At 39.0% G+C, this 23,825-nt stretch overlaps 1 protein-coding gene across 1 annotated transcript; it reads right to left on the bottom strand.

The window, feature by feature from the left end:
* Positions 1-1,352: 1,352 nt before the first annotated feature.
* On the bottom strand, positions 1,353-23,816 carry aldh1a2 (aldehyde dehydrogenase 1 family, member A2; the record flags this gene model as incomplete). The annotated part of the gene is given in 13 exon segments (NM_001104821.1): positions 1,353-1,635; positions 1,866-1,940; positions 2,794-2,951; positions 3,436-3,600; positions 3,722-3,906; positions 4,488-4,590; positions 10,003-10,116; positions 11,521-11,649; positions 12,305-12,366; positions 15,436-15,565; positions 15,902-16,042; positions 16,643-16,747; positions 23,631-23,816. Coding segments are annotated over 13 exon segments (1,557 nt in total). The 5' UTR covers positions 23,748-23,816.
* Positions 23,817-23,825: the final 9 nt, after the last annotated feature.

Below are 23,825 nucleotides of genomic sequence, written 5' to 3'. Positions count from 1 at the left end.
ATGTATTGAACATGCCCCATGAAATGTCTCTACAATTCTATATTTAAAAGAAACAAACTTCTCACTTGAAACTAGTCGTGAAGCTATAACAAAATAACACCAAACATTGATGTTTGTAATCATGCCAATTTTGGACATCATCTTGAATTCTTAAAATCTATGTGAAGTTTTTTTAAACTGTAAAGCATTGAATCTTGAATTGGAAAATATTTGTTTTATTTCTTAAAAGAATATCAAAGTTCTTCAATTATCTCTCATAAGGGGATCTCGCCTTTCAAACTGATGCTTCTTATCTTTGGAATTCCCTTCCTTTGTCGCTACATCAGATAAACTCTCAAATGCAGGTTAAGACATTTGTATTCAGAAAAATTTTTAGTTGATTTAAATCTAATGGTGATTTTTAACTTTTACTTGCACTTTTAGCTGGTCCTTCTCAGTATTGGATGTTTTTATCTGTCTGTGTCTTGAGGTCTGCTGTCTTTTATTTTTGTAAAACACTTTGATATTTTATTCCCTGAAAAGTGCTACATAGATAAAAAATTACTTACTAAATGTTGTGATTGGTGTTACTTTGTTCCTTTAACCCTTGTGCTATCCTAGGCACTTTACCATTGGGAGTTGGGTCATCTAGACCCACTAAACAGTGCTCTGAACCTTTTTTCTTCAATGATTTGTGATCTTCACTGGTGTCCATGGATTACATGAAATCTTTCCACCTTTATCATGGTAGGGAGAACACGTCAATGTAAGGGTGGGGTTATCTACGATAGCACAAGGGTTAAGGTTTAGAAGGTCCTTAAGTGTTTGGTGGTGAAGAAAGGGAGAAGAAAAGACAAGTGGACGGTGGAATTTTTGCTCTAACAATGTAATGAACACTCAATTGTTATCCACACAAAAGATTACTAAAAAAGAAACTACAATCATTTTATCATTTTATAGCATATAATTGTATAAACTTAAACATAGATGGACATCAAAGAAAATCAGTTACATAATGTTTAAAATAAATCTACTCCTCTTTCAGCAGATGACAGTAACATGCTAAAAGAGTTTAAATTCGGTCAATGGTTTACATAGTACAGTGTTAGATCATACAAGCTAAAATATAAACAAAGGCAATTACAAAAATCAGTTTTAATGCTGCATTAACGTTTCATCCATTACTGTCCAAGGCTGAGGACGTCAGTGGTCTCAAACTAAGGCGCAAATGCTTCCATAAGTTCTACCAAGGCAATGACACATGAGGTTTGAAGGATTAGAGCACACACAGTACAAAGGCAAACGTCCTCTCAGCACATGAGTAGTACCAAGAAAGGAGCTTATTTTAAGCAAGGGGATTGAGCGTGTGGGAGGGAAATGCGGTGTAGTGGTCAGACAGTTGTTTTTTTCTTCGATGTAGTTAACGGAGGGGGCGTACAGAAGTTGATATAGCTGAAAGATGACAAGTTTAATGAAGAGTCTTGCGTAAGGTAGCTTGAACAGCTTGTTAAGGTGTAACTAATTCTGATGACTGCCGGGGAGGATGAGGAAGAGCGTCTTCTCCCAGGAGAAATGTGCTGGCCTTAAGAGTTCTTGGTGACTGTTTTCATGGTGATGGTCTTTATTTCTAAGTACTCCTTCAAGCCGCTTTCTCCTCTGAAACAGGAAATGGTGACATCACTGCTTAGTTAATTACTGTCATCAAAGCAGCAAAGAAATTTAGTATAAATTGTGCTGGAGCATAAATATTTCAATATTCTTTTAAAAAAGATGTATGTGATGTTAAGTCATTTTATAAAGTAGGTTCTGAAAACACAGTCAGTATATTAGTAATAAAGTGGTTAATTTGTGTATATTCAGTGGGCAGACAGCCAATCTATACTCACAATTCACGTCCATTCCCAGACATTTTGTATCCTCCAAAAGGACACTGTGTGCTGAGAGCATTGAAGCAGTTTACCCTGGAAAATACACAGAGCATCGATCACTCTCGGTCATTAGACTCCTGCTCTTTTCTTCAAAGTTTAGCCTGCCCTGGATTGCATTTTCTAAGACGTTTCCTCTTGATCACTGCGCTTCTTCCTCCCCTTTGAACTTGTGTTATTTCAACTGCTGATAGCGCAGCTGAACATCCTCAGGTTTGCTTATGTAAGTTTTAAATTACAGTTAGCTAGGAAGAATTCACAAAAAAATCGGTTTTGTAACCCTTGTGCTATCCTAGGCACTTTACCATTGGGAGTTGGGTCATCTAGACCCACTAGACAGTGCGCTGAACCTTTTTTCTTCAATGATTTGTGATCTTTACTGGTGTCCGTGGATTACATGAAATCTTTCCACCTTTCTCCACCTTTGTCATGGTAGGGAGAACACGTCAATGTAAGGGTGGTGTCATCTAAGATAGCACAAGGGTTAAAAAAGAAAGATAGAGACTAGGAAAGATGTGTTGCAAAAATATATGGTCACCAATAACCAGCAGGGCTTCATAAATGAAGAACTATAATTTAACTTAGTTATCTACGTTTTTACAGTGGATTACTCTTACTCATATCATGTGCTGAATCATTACTTACTGATGTTTCAATCTCTCAAATGAATTATGAGTACAAAGTGGAGAAATAAATTACTACATAATTTTTTCAATAAAATGCATTATTCTTATTATTATTGTTATCATAAATCAAAAATATTCAGCAGTGTTTAGAATGATTGCTATGTGGTGTATATCCAGTTTGCAGTCTGTGGTTGACTGAGATGAGTCCCAGATGAAAAGCACTGCTGACTGCAGCTAAAGGAAACCCGACACATGGAACTCACCAGACAGTGCCGGCCTGCATGGCTGTGGAGACGGTCATGGCTTTGTTGATGTCAGTGGTGAACACAGCAGCAGTCAAACCGTAATCAGAGTTGTTGGCTCTTTCAATCGCTTCTTCAACAGTTTTGAACTTCATAATCTGCTGAACTGGTCCAAAAATCTGCAAAGGTATCAGAGCCAAAGAGTTTTATTTGTTTGCATTGTACTGTTATTTCTAAAAAAAAGGGGAAAAAGGTTGATCCATTTAATTGTCATTGTTTTTGTCTAAGTTAGCTTTTTCCTTTTTTATGTCAGCACCTTCTTGTAGTTGAAAAATATGTAATTTGATGTCCATGGTTTTATTTATATAACATTTAGTCCTTCTTCAAACTATTTTAAGTATCTATTTTGTTATCCCTATATTTAATTTTATAGTTTCACACTTATTTTTTTGTTTCTGTAACAATATATGGATTAAATTACATATTTATCAATAAAATATATGTTAAATAATGTATGTGATTGCAAACTGAATCCATCTTCAAGTGCGAGAATATATAACTGCTTTGGTATTTTTGACAGTCTGAGGCAAAACAGCTTCTCATACTGCAATGCGTGCATTTATTGTTGATGAACCATCGGCTTGGATTGAAATTTGGTCATACCTCCTCCTTGGCAATTCTCATGTCATCCTTCACGTCAGAGAAAACTGTGGGTTCAATGAAGAACCCTTTCAAGCCCAGAGCTTTGCCTCCACACTCCAGCTTGGCTCCTTCCTGGATTCCACTCTGGATATATTCTAGCACACGATTCTGATGCTCCCGGCTGATCTGCAGAGGGAAAGCACAGTCGTGAAAAAACTTAAAGTAGACAGTTTTAATTGATTTTTAAAAAGGGAAAAAAAATCACTGACAAATTCTGCTGGGTTTAAACTGCTCATGCTGACCTCACCTGAGGACCCTGTTCAGTTGTGGGGTCAAAAGGACTGCCAACTATCCTCCTCTTTGCTCGCTCCACACTCCGGCGAACAAACTCATCATAAATGGGCTCCTCCACATAGATGCGAGAGCCTGCAGTGCAACACTGGCCCGCATTGAAAAACACACCCTGGTGGGCCTGTTCCACTGCCAGATCCACTTCAGGAAAAAAAAGGGATTGTAGTTAATCAGTATGTAGGTAAAGCAGTTTATATATTAATAGAAAGCACTGTATAGAACACTTTTTAAAACCACAAAGTCAATTGTTAACCAATTTTACAGGAACATCAGAGAAATAATTTCAGACTAGAACATGATTTAAACAAGGGCACAAAAAAGCTAAAAGTGAAAAATGTCTGCATGGACTTTTATTAGAGCTATCCTGTGCAAATCTGATACCCAACACCTGAGAGACGGGACCCTGCTGCTGCACTCAAAGGGTTAATGGATCCCAGTGATTTATGGGTCTCAACTGAAGCACCTGACTGAGTCAGGGTCAATTTCCCTGATTTACAGGCTTCACTGAGCCCCTCTCACGGCTGCTGAAAGCATTTAAAGGACTCTGCAACCCCCCTGTTTGGAGAGCCACTTAGAATATATATGAAATACATCCATCTGGAGGGTTTTCTAAGCACTTAATAGGATTTTAAGGATTTCAATCTGACAGCCATAAGTAACAAAACAATTGTAGTTAATGACAGACTACAGAGCAAAATGCCAAATAATTACTGAAAACTTACAATCTGCATCTGCAAATATGATGTTGGGGTTTTTGCCTCCCATCTCCAGCGTCACTCTCTTCAGGTTACTCCTCCCTGCCGCCTCTTGGATAAGCTTGCCGACCTAGTGGAAGACACAGATCTCAGGTTTATTCAGATGTACAGGCCTGCAGCCAGATCAGTAAATCAGCTGAAGCCATAAGAAGTCCTGAAGAGGCTGCTTAGTTCCAAAAAAGGAGCGCTGGTGGGCTCGCTGTAACATAAGTTCTGCAAACACAGAAAATGAATATCTATTACAGGGTTTTTGGAATCAAAATTATGTTTCAGCCCAGAACAGTATCTGATATACAGTGAAGGGCAGGAAGGGGCAACCACAAAGTGTGTGTGTAGTGTCTTGTGATTCCACTGACACTGAAATATTTGAATAAAATGTGTCCCATGTGCTGGAGAAAGACAGATTTGCCTTTGACTTTTCCATATCTTCCTATCATTCCTATTTTAATTCTCTTCTTATCAGGAGGGATCATATCGCAAAAGGAAAATTATAAGCAATGCATTTATGCATTTAAGCTACATTTTCATTAAGATGTTTGGGAAACATTGTTGCTTGACAGAATCAAACACAATTTGTTTCTGCATTTATCAACATAAACCAAAAAAAGGACAACTATTTCATTTCCATTGCATGTAAGTAAAATACAATTAAGATTTAATGTTGGACATTATTTTCTAATGTTAACAAATAAGCCAAAAAAAAAACAAAAAAACAACAGAATATGCACCAATAAAGCAGGTTAGGCTGAAATTTCAGACAAATAGTGCATTTTGTGGTACTCGTGTTGGCATTAGGATCCTCTCTTGCCATAAAACACTGTGCAAATCCACAAGGGTGGCCATTTGTAAAGATGGCAGCTCCATTATTGTCAGAGTTTGATCTTTTTAGTCAGCTTTCTTAATATCACTGCTGGATAATGCATTTTTTTGTAAACAGACCCATGTGCTTCTTTAGTTTTTCTTACATAGGAAAGTCACAGCTAGCCATTGTCTATATAAAGGCTGTGAAGTCATCTTTAAAAACTCTTGAACAACAGGCTTCAATTCCTCAGAGAGGACTGTGCAATGAAATAGTTAATTTGACTGAAACATCGTTTATTTCCCGAATCACTTTACGAGCTGGTTAGATAAGAGGTCTCTGAAACCCCCTACATCTCCCTCACAGCCTTGCTCACCTTCCTGTTAGTCATGGAGTCTGTTGGAAAATACAGTTTAAACGATGCAACACTGTCTTAAAATGTCCCCACGCGGACAAACTTCTGCTAAATCTCAGCAAAGATAAAAAAAGAAGTGAGATGCAGAATCAATTATTCCACTGATGCTCACACTAAATCAGCTCAAAAGCAGCACAATATTCCACTTGGCTTTTTTTCTTTTAATGCGTTTGGTTTGACTTTGATTAGTAGAGGGCTCACTCGCATGCTCATTCAAGGGTAAAGGAAACACGCTGTGCTGCTGGGCTCCTATGTCTGGAACCATAGACATGTGTGAGTCAGAAAAAGGATGAGCCTTGGTCATGAAATCCACCTGCTCCACCGCCCTCTGCTCTGTCAGGAGACGCCATGCTCGCTCACATCCTCCACCACTGCTACTGCAGCAGTGACTCACTGTCTGGGGGATCAGCAGTTTCTGACAGTGCATGCTCATTGTTTCACTAATTAACTCCAGACGACATGAAACAACAGGAAATCTATTAAATGGGGTCCCTCGCAAAAGAAACATGCAAGATGAGATAATAAGAAGACTCATCTGGGATTCTCACACACCCAATACTATGGGACACATGCTGAATAATAGCAATATTAGTTAATAATAATAAAACATAAAATCTATTAGTTGGTCTGTTTGAATAGTTTTAATTTTTAATTCAGTTTTGCACTTATTTAAGCCTAAATGTTATTTTGAAGAAACATTTTGGGTCAGTAATCCAGGGGCTGTAGTACTCATTTCAACCAATAGAAAGCGCTAATAGCTTTCATAATTCTCAAATGGTTCAAGAAATAATTTACAAACATGTAAATAAAAGGGTACAAAACACTTCAAATGGATTAAATACTGAAGTGTGTTTAATGCAGTAAAGTCACATCATCTGGGTGTACTCTTCTGACTGCAAGAATGCAGAATTTGGTTCGGTTTATGTCCAACCTTTTGCTCTGGGTTCATTCAAAATATTACCTCATCTTTTTTAATATTACATAAAAGTGATGAGTCCTCTATCAGTTACTATTTAATTCAGTAAACAAACCCATTAAGTGAACAGGCACATGGTTCGAGTCCCCTCTTCCTTTTGAGTCCTACGCTGTTGCTTGTGTGCTAAAAACCTGTCATACTGACACACTCAGTCCTAAATCTAACACATACACTTACATTTCTATCAAATCCTTCCAAGTGTTTTTTCTTTTTTCTGTTTGCAGAATTCTAGCTACGGGTAATCTTATTAGATCTGAACTATAGTTTTTTGTCTGATTTTTTTTAAACAAAGACTAAAATTATTTAAATGCATGGAGCTAATCTTTCATAATCAAAAATAAACAATTATACTAAAACAACTGTATATAAGAGCCGGTTTAGCTCATGCTGGCTTGCGGCGCCTTCTGTCCATGAAACCAGGGTTCGACTCCGGGCTGCTCCCTGTTCCCTTCTCTACCTCTGTGCCGGTCCCAACCCCAGTTTGAGAAGGTTGCGTCAGGAAGGGCATCCGGTGTAAAACATTGCCAAATTTACCATGCGACTTGTTCGCTGTGGCGACCCCTGATGGGAGAAGCCGAAAGAGGAAGAAGAACTGTATATACACACTTACAAAAAGACTGACTTTCTTTAAGAAAAAACCTTTATGGGGTTTTTGTGTTTTTGAGCAAAAACTTTGGTTGAATATTTTACACTGACAATAAACACAGAATAAGCGAAGTCAAAGTCTGTTATGTTTCAGAAAACAACTTTAAAGCAGCTAATCTTTAACGCTTCTTTAGGGGGAAATTTGAGGTTTATTGAACTATGATAAGCAGGTTTCCAATGGGGGAAAAGAGCAAGCAGCATGTGGGGTTACATTCACTCCCCTGAAATTCCTAATTTTGTCTGTTGTGCTTCTTAGAATGAGATATACTGCAGCAGTGATTTATCAAGATGTTTTCAATGTTTTTTTTGGTGAAAGCAACTTAAGTACACAGTTAGTAGTTGATGCAGTTCTTTTAACTTAGACAGAAATGTGAAGACCTTTTTTGTTGTTTGAGTTCATTTTTGTGGAAGAGCCTAATGAACAAGACTCTGTGTGCTCTAAGGTTGACAACAAATCCGTTACTTAAACAAACTGGGCATGAGTGGACTGAAAAACTGAGAGCTTCATGTCTCACTTCTGTGTTGGCAACAAACAGTGTAAAGAAAGTTAAGTGGGAGGAGAGCAATTGCTAAGTTTAACTCATCTAAATTAGGTTTGAATGGAAGAAAGACACCAATAGCTATACTAAGAGGGGGCCTGCAATTGCTCTATTCAAAAGAAAATTTACTTTAATTACACTGAAAAAGAAGAAACTAAACTTACACTAGATCTAGTCCACTTCTTGCACCTCCTCACTACTTATGATCAACCAGAATGATATTTTACAAATTTCACCTGATTTTCACTTTTTTGGCATCATCCTATTGGCTGTTTTTATTTGGCTATTTAATTACAGATTGCATGTATCATTTCCTGCATTGACTGTTCTTTTTTTTGTCATTGCAGTATATTTCCTAATATACAGCGTGTGTTATATCACTAAACATTTAAACAAATGAAAGTTTTGCCCTGTCATTAATATTCCAGTGCAATACTTGGGTATGGCTAATGGGAGATCAAGAGAAGACTCTAAATGCAAAAAGAAATGATCGACAATAGACCATGAGGAAAACATCATGCTTACTTAGTCATCATTTGATATGTCAACAAAATCAATTGATCCAACAAATGTGAATCTATCTTTTCGATGTTTGTGCAAAAAGATATAACTGAATTCATGAAACTGAAATTTATGGAGCATTTCGCAACGGAAACTTTTACCTTTAATGTACAATTGTAATCAGAACATGTGAAAATAGGGGTTACATCTCATGTGGTCTAAAGAAAAAATTCCCGCCAGGTTAACATTGTTTCTCACTTAGCCAGTGAGACAATGAACCCCCAACAATGGCTCACACAGTAGCCTTTATTGTCTAGAGTTTTATCAGATAATGAATACAAATGAATGACATTTACAGTGTAAGCTGCCTTCAGGGGATTGCCCCCAAAAATTTGGTTTTATGAAACCTCTGAAGACTTTCAGATAAAGACCTCCTGCTTCCAACTGGGTTCTCTCAAATGTTTTTTTTTTGTAGACTTTCAAAAGCACCGAAATCTTAAAAAATATTCCAAAAGGGAGATGCAGGCAAATACATACAAGCTCATAAAAAATAAAAGCTTTAAATTAATTTAATTTGTGAACTATTGTTGAATTCACCATGTCTAACAAGTGTCGTATCTGACTACAGTATTTTGATTAAAAGAAAGAAGTTATTTTGTTGTTTTTGGTTTTGTTTTCATTCTCTCCTCAAGTTTGAGTTCTTTCATTTTGTGTGATCCTCAGCTATTACTACAATTGTATATCAAATTTCAATGAATAACTAAATGACAAAAAAATAAAACATCCCACAGAAGTACTATTTGGGCTCCTGGTGAAAACCCAGTGAATCACTAAACTTAATCAGTTAACCCACAGACTGAGCAACCCACACTAGTGTTCTCAGAGATGTCACGGTAGCATGGCTCAAAAGCTGCCTTCCTATTACACACACACACACACGCACACACACATACACACACACACACACACACACGGTTTATGTACCAAAGACACTTATAGAGTACAGGCAGTCCACACCATGACATGAATTCTACAACACTTTTGCTATAAATGGTTTTAACATAGTGAGTTGTCTGGGGGAAATGACGGCTGTTTATAAATGATCGGTAAGTAGGGGATCTGCTATCACTTTGCTGCTCTCTCTAGCTTTGAGAATGCCATCAGTCCACAAAACTCAGCACCTAAGATGGTGCGTCCTTTACACTCACTTGAAGCACTTCTCTACACCGAGGTTTATTCAGTGAGGTTCCTGATGGTAAGTTAAATAAAAAGCACAGATGAGGAACATTAATTTCCCAGTGACAGGTGAGAAAAAACAGAGGATTAAGAGTGTATTCACAAAGACATGTTTGTGTACTCTTGATAACAGAAATATGTACATGTGTGTGAGATAAAATCAAAGCGCTGTCATGGGGAGTAATAAAAGGGTATGCAGCTTATGTAAGAGCCCATTTGTTTGTCATTTAAACTTCAGTGCAGGCACACAACTTCCTCTAATTACCCAGCCTGCTCTTATGCTCTGCACATGTTGGTCACTGTGTCACTTGCCTTCAGTGATAAAAATGCAGCTGTCTATATGAACAACGTTCGAGGATAAAAGAAGGTACCTCAGTTGATCCTGTGAAAGCAACTTTATCGATGCCCATGTGCGAAGCAATGGCAGCTCCTGCTGTTGGCCCAAATCCTGGCAAAATATTGACAACTCCTGGTGGAAACCCAGCCTGTCAAAACAATATGAGAGGAAACAAGCTTAAGCGGAGATGACTGCAGAGCCAAGCAAAACCGCAGGCGGTGTGGGGGAATCCAGACCCAGCCCAACATCCCTACAAACACAGAGCAGAGGGAGCATCAAAAAAAAAAAAGATGTTCACAGACGGACAGTTTCCAAAAAGAGGCGAGGCCAGGAAAGACACAGGGAAAGATAAAGGATGTGGATACTTAGATTTGAATAACATTTGATGGTTTCACCAGATAGTTCTATCCTGTTTAGCCACTAATATGTTTATTTCCATTACACACTGCTTCAGTGATACATTTGGTAGGAGGGAGGCAATCATTTGCTTATACACCTCTCAAAATATTGTCTTCAGCAGAGACTCAACGTTTATACAGCTGAAGTTATTTTCCTTTAAGGTAAATTTAACATTTTTCCGGTTTTCAGTATACACATAAATTGTACCGACATATGCATAGTTTTAGTCTGTTGCAGTTTTTTCAATGCATTGTAGAGATGAACTGCTATTGGAAACAGGATACCTGAAGGTTGTTTCATTGGAAAAAACGTGCGCAGATTGGAATAGCAACAAATGTTGATGACCTAAACATAAAAAAGAGCTTGTAAGCACTCTTCTAATTACTTTTTTTATATATATATATATATTTCAACATGGCTTCCAGTGGAGAAAAAAGTGAAGCTTTGTTTACTCCGCCCTCTGCAAGGTCCATTCAAATGACCGCTTCTAGTGGAAAGTCTCTGCAGAATTCCACGTTTGGGCTTCCATGTTTAAAACTCTCGTATTCACATGTAGCTACGCAAGTTTCTATGACCGTTTTCAGACTCTATGTACAAAACAGCCATTAATTCCGCGTTGCAAGTGAAACCCCATGGAACTTTGACCAATCAGGGTAGTGATAGGCCAAAAAAAGCACAGATAGATGCAATGTTTTTGTTGTATCTACATCTGAAGCTCTCTTCAGATGTGCAACATTTTTATGTTTCAGCTTTTTGCGGTTAGTAAGACCATTTTTACAATAAATGTTCATCTTGAAGCAACCAGATCATAACTGGCCTTGCAACTGCAACTTGCTGATGACATGTCCAGTGCAACGTTCACTGCACCACAGCCCAGGGGACTGCCTAAATGTGAACTATTCCAAATTGTTTTCTTAACCTCCTACAGTCGGAAAACGTGCTAGCACAATAAAAAAGAATATTTTCGAACTGAACTAAAATCTTTTTTATGGAGTTAAAGTGAGATTGGTAACAACAACAAAAAAAGCAGCAACGCAACATGGAACTTTGGCACAAAGTTTCCAAATTTATTCAAAACTGAATTGACTCATCTAAGCACTTGGATCAGACTATCTAAATGTACATTTGGGCTGGTAGAGTGACTGATGTGTACCTCCTTCACGAGAGCTGCCACATAGAGACAGGTGAGCGGCGTCTCTTCAGATGGTTTGAGGACCACAGTGTTGCCACATGCCAGTGCAGGGGCCAGCTTCCACGCAGCCATCATCAGGGGGAAGTTCCACTACAAGATAAAAACATGTACACATGCACGGGAAAATCATGACACTGACACACTGGGTGGTCACAAGTCAAGTCCAATAACTCATCACTCGCTGGTGGCTCACTCTCATTTTCTCTCTGTCTAAACATTTTTAAGTGAGAAAATGTTCTTGGGCCTTGCACAGTGTTTCTCTTCCCACAGCATCCTGAGAAAGTCGGGAAATTGCGTCACATGTGCAATAGACCCATATCACTGTACAACACACAGACGCCTGTTTTTTCTGCTTTACAGGAGCCCTTGGGGCTCAGCAGAGAACCACACACTTTCAGCACTCTTACACAATCAATAGTCTCCTTTTCCTTGATCTTTTCCTCATTTCTCCTCATTGTCCTTCTCTCAAACCCACCCTGCTAAACCCCCACGTTCAGTCTTGTGCTTCTCACTTCTCAATTCCCTATTACTCAGACTCACTGCACATTCATTTTGGGGGCTTACCAGCAGGATTTACCCAAACAAACAGTGACGGTCAAGGAATTACTGGAAAATGCATCCACCACACAGATCACATTCAAACTAATGAGGTTTATCAGTTTTGTTTGCTTTTTTTTCGTTTTTTTTTCCTGCCAGTCATTTTTATCTATTAGCGGCAAATGAATAAAAAAAAGCTTTTACTCACAGGAATAATTTGTCCACAGACTCCAATAGGTTCATATCTGGTGAATGTCAGATACTCTCCATCTGTGGAAGTCACACGCAAGCAGAGTTCACTCACAAAGAAGTGAAAACACATTTCTTTCTTCAGCTGAAAAGTTAAGGGAACAACCTAAACTCAAGGAACATCCCTGCTGATGTTGACTGAACATGTTCATTTATAAATGAACCCACACGCTGCATTACCGCTTCCTAAAAAAATGGCTGAAAGAAAGCATTAAAAATCTCCAGCAGCACAGGCGTGTGCGTCTTTTTTAGGTCATAGATATGGGTGTTATGCTGGAAAGATTTGCTCATTCTTCTAGCATAGCTTGAGTTAAAAGAGGTCATTTCTGAGGGTGTGCCATGCTTGTTCACTTTCCGCAAAAACAATTCATGTTGAGAAATGCATGAATGTATTACAACAGTGGTCAGCTGATGATTGCTTAATGTTACACTTGGACTAGAATGATCAGAGCAGGAGAGCCAAGAGAATCAGTTCCAATGGGAAACAGTAGAAACATGGCAACTGAAACAAAACTGGATCAAAGGTTAGAATACGCCATGTATCTTTCTTGATTCTAAGTGGATTCTAAAAAAAACATTGTGTGTTCGCTGCTGGCTGAAACTACAAAGAGATTTTCAGAACTCTTTCAGGAAGGCTGAAACTTTGATGCTTGCGAATTACTTAGATTTCAATTTGGAATGAGCAGCGTAAATGATACCCAACTGTGTAGCCAAAGGTGCTCTACATAATGACACTCCCTATTCATGTCAGAGTGTGATACAAATTTAATACCACATTCTCAACTTAACATGCAAGACAAATATGGGAGACTGTAGGTGGTAAATGTGTTGCCCCTCATGGTGGTGAGAAAACAAACATTATTCCTTACATCGTGCAAGCGGCAGGAAAACCCCTGTTTGTTTTTTCTGAAAGTCCACAAGTGAAATAAAGCTTAAGAGCATAGGCCTGGGAAAACAGACACCGCGGCGGTTTGGCAGCGGCGTACAAGAGAAGCTTTGAGAGGGACAATACAGTGGTATCAGGAGGTTTCCCATGTCCTCTCTCATTCTTTTTCTCATTCCTGCTAAAACAGACATCCAACTTTCCCCTCTTCCACCCCGAAATATAACTGTGTCACTATACGGGCGGTCGCTACCAAAGAGCTGTAAGTGGATAGCAAAAGTCTGGACTAGGCTCCAGTTTCTTACCATTCTTTACTGAGCTCAACTTGTGTAAAATCCCAAAAAGACAATTCTTCAGCTAACTCAAATTTTCTAGTAGCAACTGATCAGATGTCAGTAAAAGGAGCCGCTCACGGTAACAAATCCCTGCAGAGTAATCTGACTATTTTTTCCATTGTTTATACAGAGCTTTACAGTTTTTACAGCCAAATCCCTAGAAGGTTCTTACATTAAATCAGTACTGGGAACTTTTAACATTTTTACTACTGAAATGTTAATCCCTTACACTTTACTCTGGTCTTTTGAGAGTCATCTATCAGCTTTATCAACCAACAAATGAGGGCTTGTTAGGAATGGGATGGAGAACAGCTTTGCATATCTATTGTCATCTGAGAACATTTTTTTCCTGGTTTATGATGAAGTGGTACCAAATGCTACTGACAGTGTTTGGTTTTTCTGTTTTGCCTTTTTAACTTTGATTTGGTTACATGATAGCACCAAATCTATTTAAAAAAATATAACGTTTTAAAAGTTCTTTATTTGGTTAAAACATTGAGGAAAATCCACTGTTTAAAGTTGGAGGCTGAGTACAGATCAAATATACAAAAATCCAATAATGGCTGGATCACACACAAACAGTTAAGCGGTTTTTCTCAGTTCCACATGTTATGTTCTGTGTCCAAGCATTATTGGTAAGAAACTGGAAAAGTAAAATTAGTTCACTGGCAAATATGAATACAGGTAGAGAAGAAGAACCAATTCTGGAGGATATTTATCATAATGTTAGCAACATTTGTGCCCATCGAAGAGTTCATTTAATAAGAAACAGAGAACAGGTAAAAATAATTCTTAAAAAATAGAGACAATGATTTTACAAAAATCTACAGAGAACCTGAAGTTAAACTATTAAACTAAACTTTTCATTTTATGGGAGTTAAAATCACTCAGAAACGGGCCCAATTCATCAAACAAACTCAAGGAAACTGCCAAAGCTTTACAAAAGAAACTGTACTTCTAAAGGAAACATAACAAACAATAGCTTGAACTGCCCACACAGGTTCCTGCAAATCTCTACAGAGATTGCTGGGAACATGGAAGCTGGATACTTGTCTGCAAGTATCAGAGATGTCAGTGAGGTAAAGTGTCTGCATGGAACCCAACACAAAAAGACCAAAGGACAACACCCAGCCCAAAAATGTCAGTTCACCCAGTCCCCATATGGCAAACGATACAGACGTATCCTCTGTCTTGCTGACAGTCCCACCGTTTTTTTTTTCCAGGCTGTGAGATTTATGAATAAATCCTATTGTAACAATAATGTGCTTTGATCTGACACTTTTCAAACTTTATCAAATGGTGTATTTCTGTAAATAGCACAATAAGAATTGTTAAACATTCTCAGAAAACCCCTCTAAAATTATGATAAAACAAATGTTACTATTAGAGTAAGATTTATTTTTAGATGTTAGAATTTTTACGGTCAATAATTTAGAAAGGAATTGTATCATTGGGAATCTTTACAGATGCTTTATTGCCATAAAGTTTGTAAATTTGTCCAGGATTAAAAGTTATCTGATTTGCAACCTTTAATATACAACAAAGATAAACTGTAGATCTGGTTTGTTTTAAACATATCAAGCATGTTATGAGAGCAAACCTGCCCAAACATTCAAGAGTGCTAGAACATAACACTATATAACACTAGCATTAAGTTCACTTAAAGACAATGTCTGAACGTCTACTAAAACTATCGTTTAAATTGAGCTAATCTAATAAATAAAGAAAACAAAAACAACATGAACCAGATTTTGGAATTTGATAGTTTTTCATAATTCAAAAGCACAGCTATGGTTTCAAACGTATTTATCAACGTTCTTCAACTCTACAACACAGTTATGTCTGGCAAATGAAAAGCAGTGTAACTCTTACCCATTGGAATAGAAGTGCCATGGATTTTGTCTGCATATCCAGCAAAGTATCTGAGAGTCTTTATAGTTCCTTGGAGGTCAACAAACAGCGTTGGCAGAAACGGTTTCCCGCTGTTCAGAGACTCAATTGTCTAAAGAGAGAGGAGGGAGACGTTTGGGAAATATGTCATATAACCTTGTGATCTTCACATAATTCCAAACCATTCCATCCTTTACACTCACCCACGGGTGAAATGTGACACCAAGATAACATTAAACTACGAATACAGGCCTTCAGTTCTCTTTAAGGCAAAGCTAATATTTGTAATTTCAAACACAGAGGAAACCAGGAGAGCTTTGCAGAACACATAAACTGTATTAGATGAGTTCTGAATCAGGGAAAAAAAGTCTGGGCTGAGCTGTTAGAAAGGACATTGTTGTGAAATGTATTTAAAATATTTCATTTATTTATTTATTTTTTTACTTACTGCTAGGTAGACGCTGTCCCTCTCCACCAGGTCAGCCAGTTTGGCCAGCAGTTTTCCTCTTTCAGAGGCATCCATTCTTCGCCAAACTGAGCCCAAAGAGAAGGCCAGGCGAGCTGCCTGCACTGCTTTATCAACATCAGCCTGCAAAGTGAGGAAATGTGACAAAAAAAGTGTCAATTACTGCTTTTGCTGCTGTCTCGTAACACTAAAATGTGTCTCTATTTCCAGAAGGGGGCATTGAGTCACTGCTGGGCTGCATGTGGGTGAATCTTGACAGCGTTTTATACTTGATCTAAACTCTATGATAACTAACTAGTTTCTACAAAGTCTTTGTGGCAAAGCTTTCGGTTCTAGCAGTTCTTGATATAATTTCTTCAAGTTAGCAAAAGATAGCTAAATGTAGAAAATGTAAAAAAGCATTTTGTATCATACTAAAGGCCTATTTTAACTATTTTGATGTAATTTTATGATCTACTTTTCATTGTATAGAATGGTGGGTTTTTGGAAGGCTATCCCAAACTAGTGAGTGGTAGTTGGTAGTTTACCAACTTCGTCATTAACATGGTCATGTGCGATCCAATCACACTGACATGCCTCCTTTGCTTTGCATCACAACAGTTTTACAAATGCAGCCATTTAAGGTTTGCACTAAATAGAGAATGTGGATGGTTACCACTTTTTCGTAATATAATTTTGCTGATTTTTGCTCTCATTTCTGACTCTTTCTGTGCAAAGACGTACCTTATCAGCCTCCTGGACTTCACAGATCTGCTCTCCAGTTGCTGGGTTGTAGACAGGGAAGACCTTCCCACTCACAGAGACATGCCACTCATTGTTGATGAAAATCTACAGACAAAAGCAAAGTTCTTAGAAACCGTAATAAATTGATGCAAATTACCGGTTTTCTGTTTGTTGTTAAAATGTGGATCATGTGCAAGACTGAAGCACAACTGTGTGTGTGCGAGGGGTGAAGTGAGCTGTAAAACAGTGCTAAATATTTATGGCACATTTAGTAATCAGGCCATTTCGGCATTTAGGTTTCAGCAGCATGCTTGAAGACTGCTAAACACTAACAGCCACCAGGCAGCGAGCCCAGCATGTCAGGGCTCTTGTGCAAGCGATATGGAGGAAAATCTTCAAATCTGGACAGAGATTCCTGCTTGTCCAGCATTGCTCTCTGGGGAGTTCTCCACCGTCCAGACAAAGAGAAGGAGAATGAGTGAGTGTATGCTTTTGATGGGCTGGAAAGGTGAATATATCCCTATCAGACACAAGAGCCCATTCCAACAACCAACCTCTGAGCACAAAGAAACATGTTTCACAACATCACCACCAGTTTATGATACCTATAAAACACATGCTGCGCTGGGTTTTTGCGATCTGTTAAAGCACGTCTTCCGTTAAATAACCGCTCGGATTCCAAAGACGGAGAAGATTCCACCTTTATGAAGAACAAAATGAAAATAAATTTTTACACAATCATGAAACAGAGAAGTTCTGTGCTAAAAAAAAAAAAGGCTGTAGGTGCTCGTGTACTGATGGAAACTGGAGGAAAGGTGTGGCTGTCGGGAGAGCACCAAAAACCTCCTTTTTGACATGTTTGGATTCATCGCGGAGAATGTTCGCCCTCTGTTTTTAATGGCTGCCAGGGCGTCTGATAAATCGACCGCGAGATGAACATTTGCTGGCACAAATATTTCTGTGCGTGTGCCGTCAGCATCAGACACGGATGCACTCAGAGCCGCCATCACGGTGACCCCATTCCCCCTATTTTCCATCACAAACATGGAGGATTTCATGCTTGTGTTTACTTTTCGGCTGGTATTCTACACCATAAATTCAAACCTTTTTCCTCCCTCCTTAGCATTTCTAAAGCTGACTGGCTAATAATGGACTCTGCTGTGGAATAACTGAGCTGCAGATGTTTAAAGTGTGCAGCATGTGCATGTACCACGCCACGGACAAACTCCTCCATGATTTGTGTTCGCTGCTTCCCTCCTCCAAACCATCCCCCCGACATCTTAGCACATGCTTATGTATCCTACGGCGCCTTCTATCAAAGGCCATCTTTAATCTGCTCCTCATTAAGAGCACTTCATAAAATCGTCAATAACGATAAGGAGCCAAGGGCTCTTTATAAAAACAAAAAGTCCTGGGGAGCACTGAATTAATTTTTAAATTTATAGGGGCCACTGAAGAGGGCACCCTAAATCAGAGGCGACCCCTGACAGCCTCAACAGTCGGAGCAAGAATGTGGGCCGTGGGTAGCTCCATGCATGCCGTAACCCCTCTTACTAGATGCTACTAAAGGAGAAGGATGAAGCGCGAGAACAGTGAAACAGGCTGCACCTAAATCACAGACAAAAAAAGACAACTGTCAGCCGCCACTTGGCTCGGCCCTCTCACTAGGTTCAGGCTGGTGTTAGACTTTTGTCTGGATCCTTTGAGAGGCTTGATTAAGATGACGGGCTTTAGTCGTAAATCAACTCTCAAGGTTTCTTAAAATTGCTTTTAGGTCCATTTGGACGAGGGGCAAAGAACGCAAGGATGAAAAAACAAGTGCGAGGGTGCACATTTACAAATGATAAATGTTGTTTTCTTTCCCACTCCCTGGCGGGTCATTACTGTTGCTAATAGTTTCATGTTTATGAAAGTCTGTGCTGCCGCTCAGCACCAAGGGGGTACCCTGACATTGCTTTTAACAGGCATCTTTTTAATCCCACATTTTTTATTAAAAAACGTTGAGATCGTTTGAAATCATTCGTGGTTCTTCATTAAATGAATGATAATGGAGCCTTATGTAGATGAGAATGGGGCATAAAAAGATAGAGGAAAAGATAGAGGTATAATAAAAGAGACTGGGTCAGAACTTTATGCAAATGTCCCAAGCAGCTGTGCAGGTTCAACAGAGACCCTGTTATTCTGTTCAAATTTGTGGTTTCACATTAAGGCACAAACTTAATCATAGATTAGACGAAAATCTAGAAGATTTTAACTCATTGTTTATATCACTCTTTCAGACCAGGTCTAAACTACCTCCTGGTTCTTCTATAGTAATACAGAATTTTAAAAAAGGGACTCATTTAATGAAGCTTCTCCATAATAATAGAAACATATTATATTTGTGATCATTATTCATTTTTGCATCTGGATTTTAAAGGAGAAGAATAATTTCATTTGCTCACATATCTGTTGTGGCTCTTAGCTTTTTCCCAAAACTCAGATGCTAACTGTTGTAGAAATATGTAAGACACGCTTCTTTTTTTTTTTTTTAGGAAGGATGGGGGCAGGATTACGGGTGTTTGTGTAAGTGTGTGTGTGTGTGTGTGTGTGTTTGAGGGTTTACACACATGTGTGTTTATACACTACATGCCAAGATTCCAGAGCCAGACGAATCCTTCAGGCACCTGTGACTCTCGCCTGCACAGGAAGTTTCATATCCTCTCTTACAGCAGGACCTGTATTTCCTTTCTGCCTCTAGATTGGTTTCACATCTTTTATAATTAGTGCTGTTACTGGTGAGGAAGGAGAGCATGTGAAAGTGGAGACCAGCTGGTGCTTTTTCTCGTACTCCTCTCTGCATGTCTGACACCATGGGGCCCTAATGTTTTTGATTCACACACCCATAGACAATGCCACTCTGCACTCTTGTGTTCTGGCGAGGGTGACCTTGCTGTCATTCCCTGGCAAACATCTTTGTCTGGTCTGTATGTGTGGGCGATGGGTTAAAGCTGTTCATCCTGACTCTAAAGTTATGTGAGAAACGGTGCGGCTTCAAACGACTTCTCCTTCGCCTCTCGCTTGACCTAAGAAGGACTCTGAGCGGCTTCTTGTTCTTACTATCAAACAACAATTTATTCAGCTGAATCTTTAAATGCAAACATGATACTTCAATTTTCATCTGGGTTTGATATAAATGCAATTCAGCAAATTAGTACTCGAGCAACAACCCTAATGAAAGACAGAGAAAAGCACCCGTTTCACTTTCATAAGTCAACAGTGAAAACGAACCTCTCCTCTCATTACTGGTGTTGTTTTTACAATCTGAGATGTGCCGGGTTTCCTGTGTGCTTTGGAGTTCTTCAAATTTCAGGTCAAAGGACAGATTAAAGAACGTTTTTACACAGTTATGCTTAAGAGATCAGTGGACAGAGAGGAAATGATTTATAAAGACATGCCAAAGCTGTTTCATAGACAAATAAACACTTTAATAATTATCTCTGCCCCATGCATGGCAGAAAAAAACCTATCGTAGCAGATTCATGAAGGCCAAGGGTTTTTGTTATTTATTTTGAGAGTGGTTTGTTGAAGGCGGGCCTATGGAAAGTTAACTGGTTAACCCCTCTGTCAGTGCGCTTCAGTGATTCAGGGAAAGGGGACTTGATCTTGACGTGTCTCCAATGATGGGAATTTACTCCCGCTGCACAAGTAGGCATTTCACACCAATGGACACATTAATGGCAGTGCACACTTACCCTGTCACAATCAAAGAGATGTGTGCGAGAGAGTACATGGCCTTGCGTGTGCGAACAAGGAGAGCAGAAGGAAGAAGAGGAGGGAGGGATCCTCGCTGTGCTCGTCACGATAAATCATTTAGCTGCACAGTATCCTTTAACTTTGGTTGCGTTTGATCTTGATCCCAGTAAGATGGTGGTTTTGAAGTGAAAAAATCCAGGACTACAGGTCAGGCTCTAGCAAGGCAGGGCCACTAACCCACACAGTGAGACTGGGTCATAATTTACACCCCGGTGGACAGCGCCGAGCATCGAGGAGCCCCAAGCCTCCATCTGTACTATCTCAATCAGTGACAGATTGATGGAGCCTCTCCTTCCTCCAAACTGAGACGATGTCTCTGCAAGGACTGCTGTAAAAATACACATGTCCTTAGCAGACAGATTCTGCCCCAGATTCCTATGGTGAAAGCGCACTAATGCCACCATGAGCAAAGCAATTTAGAAAATTTATATCTTTAGATTTGATAAAGAGATTTCCTCACATACGAGGAACAAGGCCACCGAGCCTTCAATCTGACACTTGTTACTTGTCCAAACTTGTACTAAAATTACTTTTAAATTATTATTTTTTTATTAAAAGTATTATTTTTAAAAAATACAATGTTTTTGAAAAGTTTATAGAAATCCTTTCTTAGTTTTTTAAGGTAGTCCCTCCCGTTTAGTCCGGTACAACTCATCGCCAAACGATAAAGAACTATCACCTGCTGAAGGGGACCTTCAAAAAATTACTTTCTGTCTCACATCTGCCACAAAAATAAAACAATAAATAGTTATTGTCCCTTATTTATGGCTTCCTTTGCAGTCCTATCAACCTTTAAACTGTTTCTGTCTTGTAAGCCAGCTGTGGGAGCTTCCAGTGATAGATATGTGGGGGTAGGGGGCAGTGAGAGAAAACATTCTCCTTGTGCTTTTGGCTTCAGGAGCAAAGTGTGATGAAATCCACGAACACTCACAAAAATATTAACAGAATCCTTTTAAAAGGATACACAGAGATGATAGAGATTTCACACACGTCTTTGAAAGGTAAGCAGTCTGTTTAACCCTTGTGCTATCCCATGACCCCCCCCCCCTTACATTGACGTGTTCCCCCTACCATGACAAAGGTGGATAAAGGTGGAAAGATTTCATGTAATCCATGGACACCAGTGAAGATCACAAATCATTGAAGAAAAAAGGTAAAGAGCACTGTCTAGTAGGTCTAGATGACCCAACTCCCAATGGTAAAGTGCCTAAGATAGCACAAGGGTTAAAAAAGACAAGGAGCAAACCATCCAAGAGCCCCTTTCCCATGCTAAAGGAGAACATCTGATATTTTCTGACTATTTATGAGACATTTTTTGCAGGGATATCAAATGTATTGTACAATTGAAATCAATAGATTAAAAAATGAATACAACTGTTCAACAAAAAGCTATTTTCTGACTAAAAAGAACCATATGTGTGTTTGGTAGAACGATATGTGAGAAAAATCTCCATATCGAGGAACAAGGCCGGCTGTTTCCCGTAGAGTGAGCAGGGTGGAGGACAGGAACAGGGTGTCAGTAGAACCCACGCCAGGGGTGCCCATAAATCAGGGCCCTTCTGCCCCCTATGTCCACCAAGACAACAGGGACAGGATGATCCAAATTCCTGGGGGTTAATTCACCAAATCGCTCCCTAAATTTCTTCCTGTACGCCATTATTCACATCTTTTAACTAACATTGAAGGAAGTTAAAGCTTTCACACACCAGAGCCAGCACAGCTCCACACAGTGACGCCATCGCAGCAGCAGCAGGAGCAGGAGCAGGAGCAGCACCAGCAGCAGCAGCAGCAGGGCCTTTGCAATAAACGCAGAGGTATGCTTGAACCGAGAGCAGTTTCAGCACTGAGATTACTAATCTGTCCTCTGAGAGATGTAATAAATACAAAACTATCCGCATAAAGACCACTGCATTGGTAAAAATAAAAGAAAAAGGCAGAAAAACGTTATTAAAATAGGATCATGGTGGGAAGCAAAAATTAATTTGTTTTATTTTTTATTTTCTCTTTGAATTTACTGTTTGAATTTACTTTAAGTGACAAAAATCTGGATAAAAGGTTATTTTTGCAAAACTATTTGTTGTGTGTGTATTTCACTATTTCCTCCACAAAATATGACAAACTGTACTTTTAAACTCTATTAAAATTCTGATTTTTTAAAACCATTTAAAACTTCATCATTTTTTAACTTTTTTTTTCTTTCACTCCTTACCAGACCAAAACCTTTATGCTCTCCATCAGTTCCGTGTTATGTAATAACAGGACAAAGCCTGAGTCAAATTACTCTTGACGACAATTTGGATTTGATCATCCTGAATGTGTTGTCTATTACCATCATTAAAAGGAAATACTCAAGAGGATTTTGAAGACATTCCTTTCATTTCCTCCCTTCTGAAGCTTTATATTGTTGTGATGAAGCTCCATCCTGCTGTGATCTTTTATGACAGAATTTAACAGGATGACAAAAAAAGGGAAAGCTCGGTTATTTTAATGGGTCCAAAACTTGAGCCATAAAAAGTTCTTGGTTTCAGTATTACAGTTTAACTCTTGCCGTTTTTTTAAGAATGGCTTGATGCCTGTGATTTATAGTCCAATAAAGATACATTTTATAAATTGGCTTCCCACAATGTCCACGTAGGTATTGTTTAGCCCCTGTATCTGTCAAGGTGGAAAATTGTAAATAAAATAGTAATGTTAGAACACTGGAACACGTGACTTTTTGTATTGCACCACTATTTTAATTAATAGACGCACATGTTGATTACAGACTTAATAGGTTTTAGATGTTAATTTTCAAGAACGTGTCAATACATTAAAATTTATATTAAAATGTGTTAAGTTGTAATATAAGCACATATAGGAATAATAAAATAAATAATAGCAAAAATATCTATCAAATTCAATGAAACCTGTTGAGTCTGAAAGTTTTACTCACTTTTGAAAACTGTGAGGTGTTTTTTTTTTTTAACTGGTAGTCTCCGAACACGTGGGAGCAGGAGATAAAATAAATCCACAGCCGATAAACTTTTTCTAACTTTAAAGACAGTTTTCCGTTTGGATTTGAACTGCCGTGGGAACTGACACCCAAACTCAGAGAAGTTTTGACAGATTTCTGTGCAGTTGCGTGCAGCCTCCGCGCGCCGCACTGAGGAAAAAAAAGCCTAAAGTGCGCACAGAGCGCGGAGAAAAAACGCACCTTTGTGTACTTGAGCTCAGGGTTGGGTACCGGTGAGGGCATCAGCTGGAGGGATGCCATGAGGGCAGCCGGGTCGCTCTTCACCTCTCCGGGGATCTCGATCTTACTGGAAGTCATGACTGCCGTGGCTGCGCTGCTGTGCTTGCGTGCTGCGCGTCTCTAGGTTCCCTCGGCAGATTTCTGATTCGGGCTTCT

The sequence above is a fragment of the Oryzias latipes genome, chromosome 3, assembly GCF_053564925.1.
Source record: "Oryzias latipes strain Hd-rR chromosome 3, Olatipes_Hd-rR_3.1".
Taxonomy (NCBI): domain Eukaryota; kingdom Metazoa; phylum Chordata; class Actinopteri; order Beloniformes; family Adrianichthyidae; genus Oryzias; species Oryzias latipes.
The sequence above is the reverse complement of the archived record's forward strand: the minus strand, read 5'-3'. Positions and strand labels throughout refer to the sequence as shown.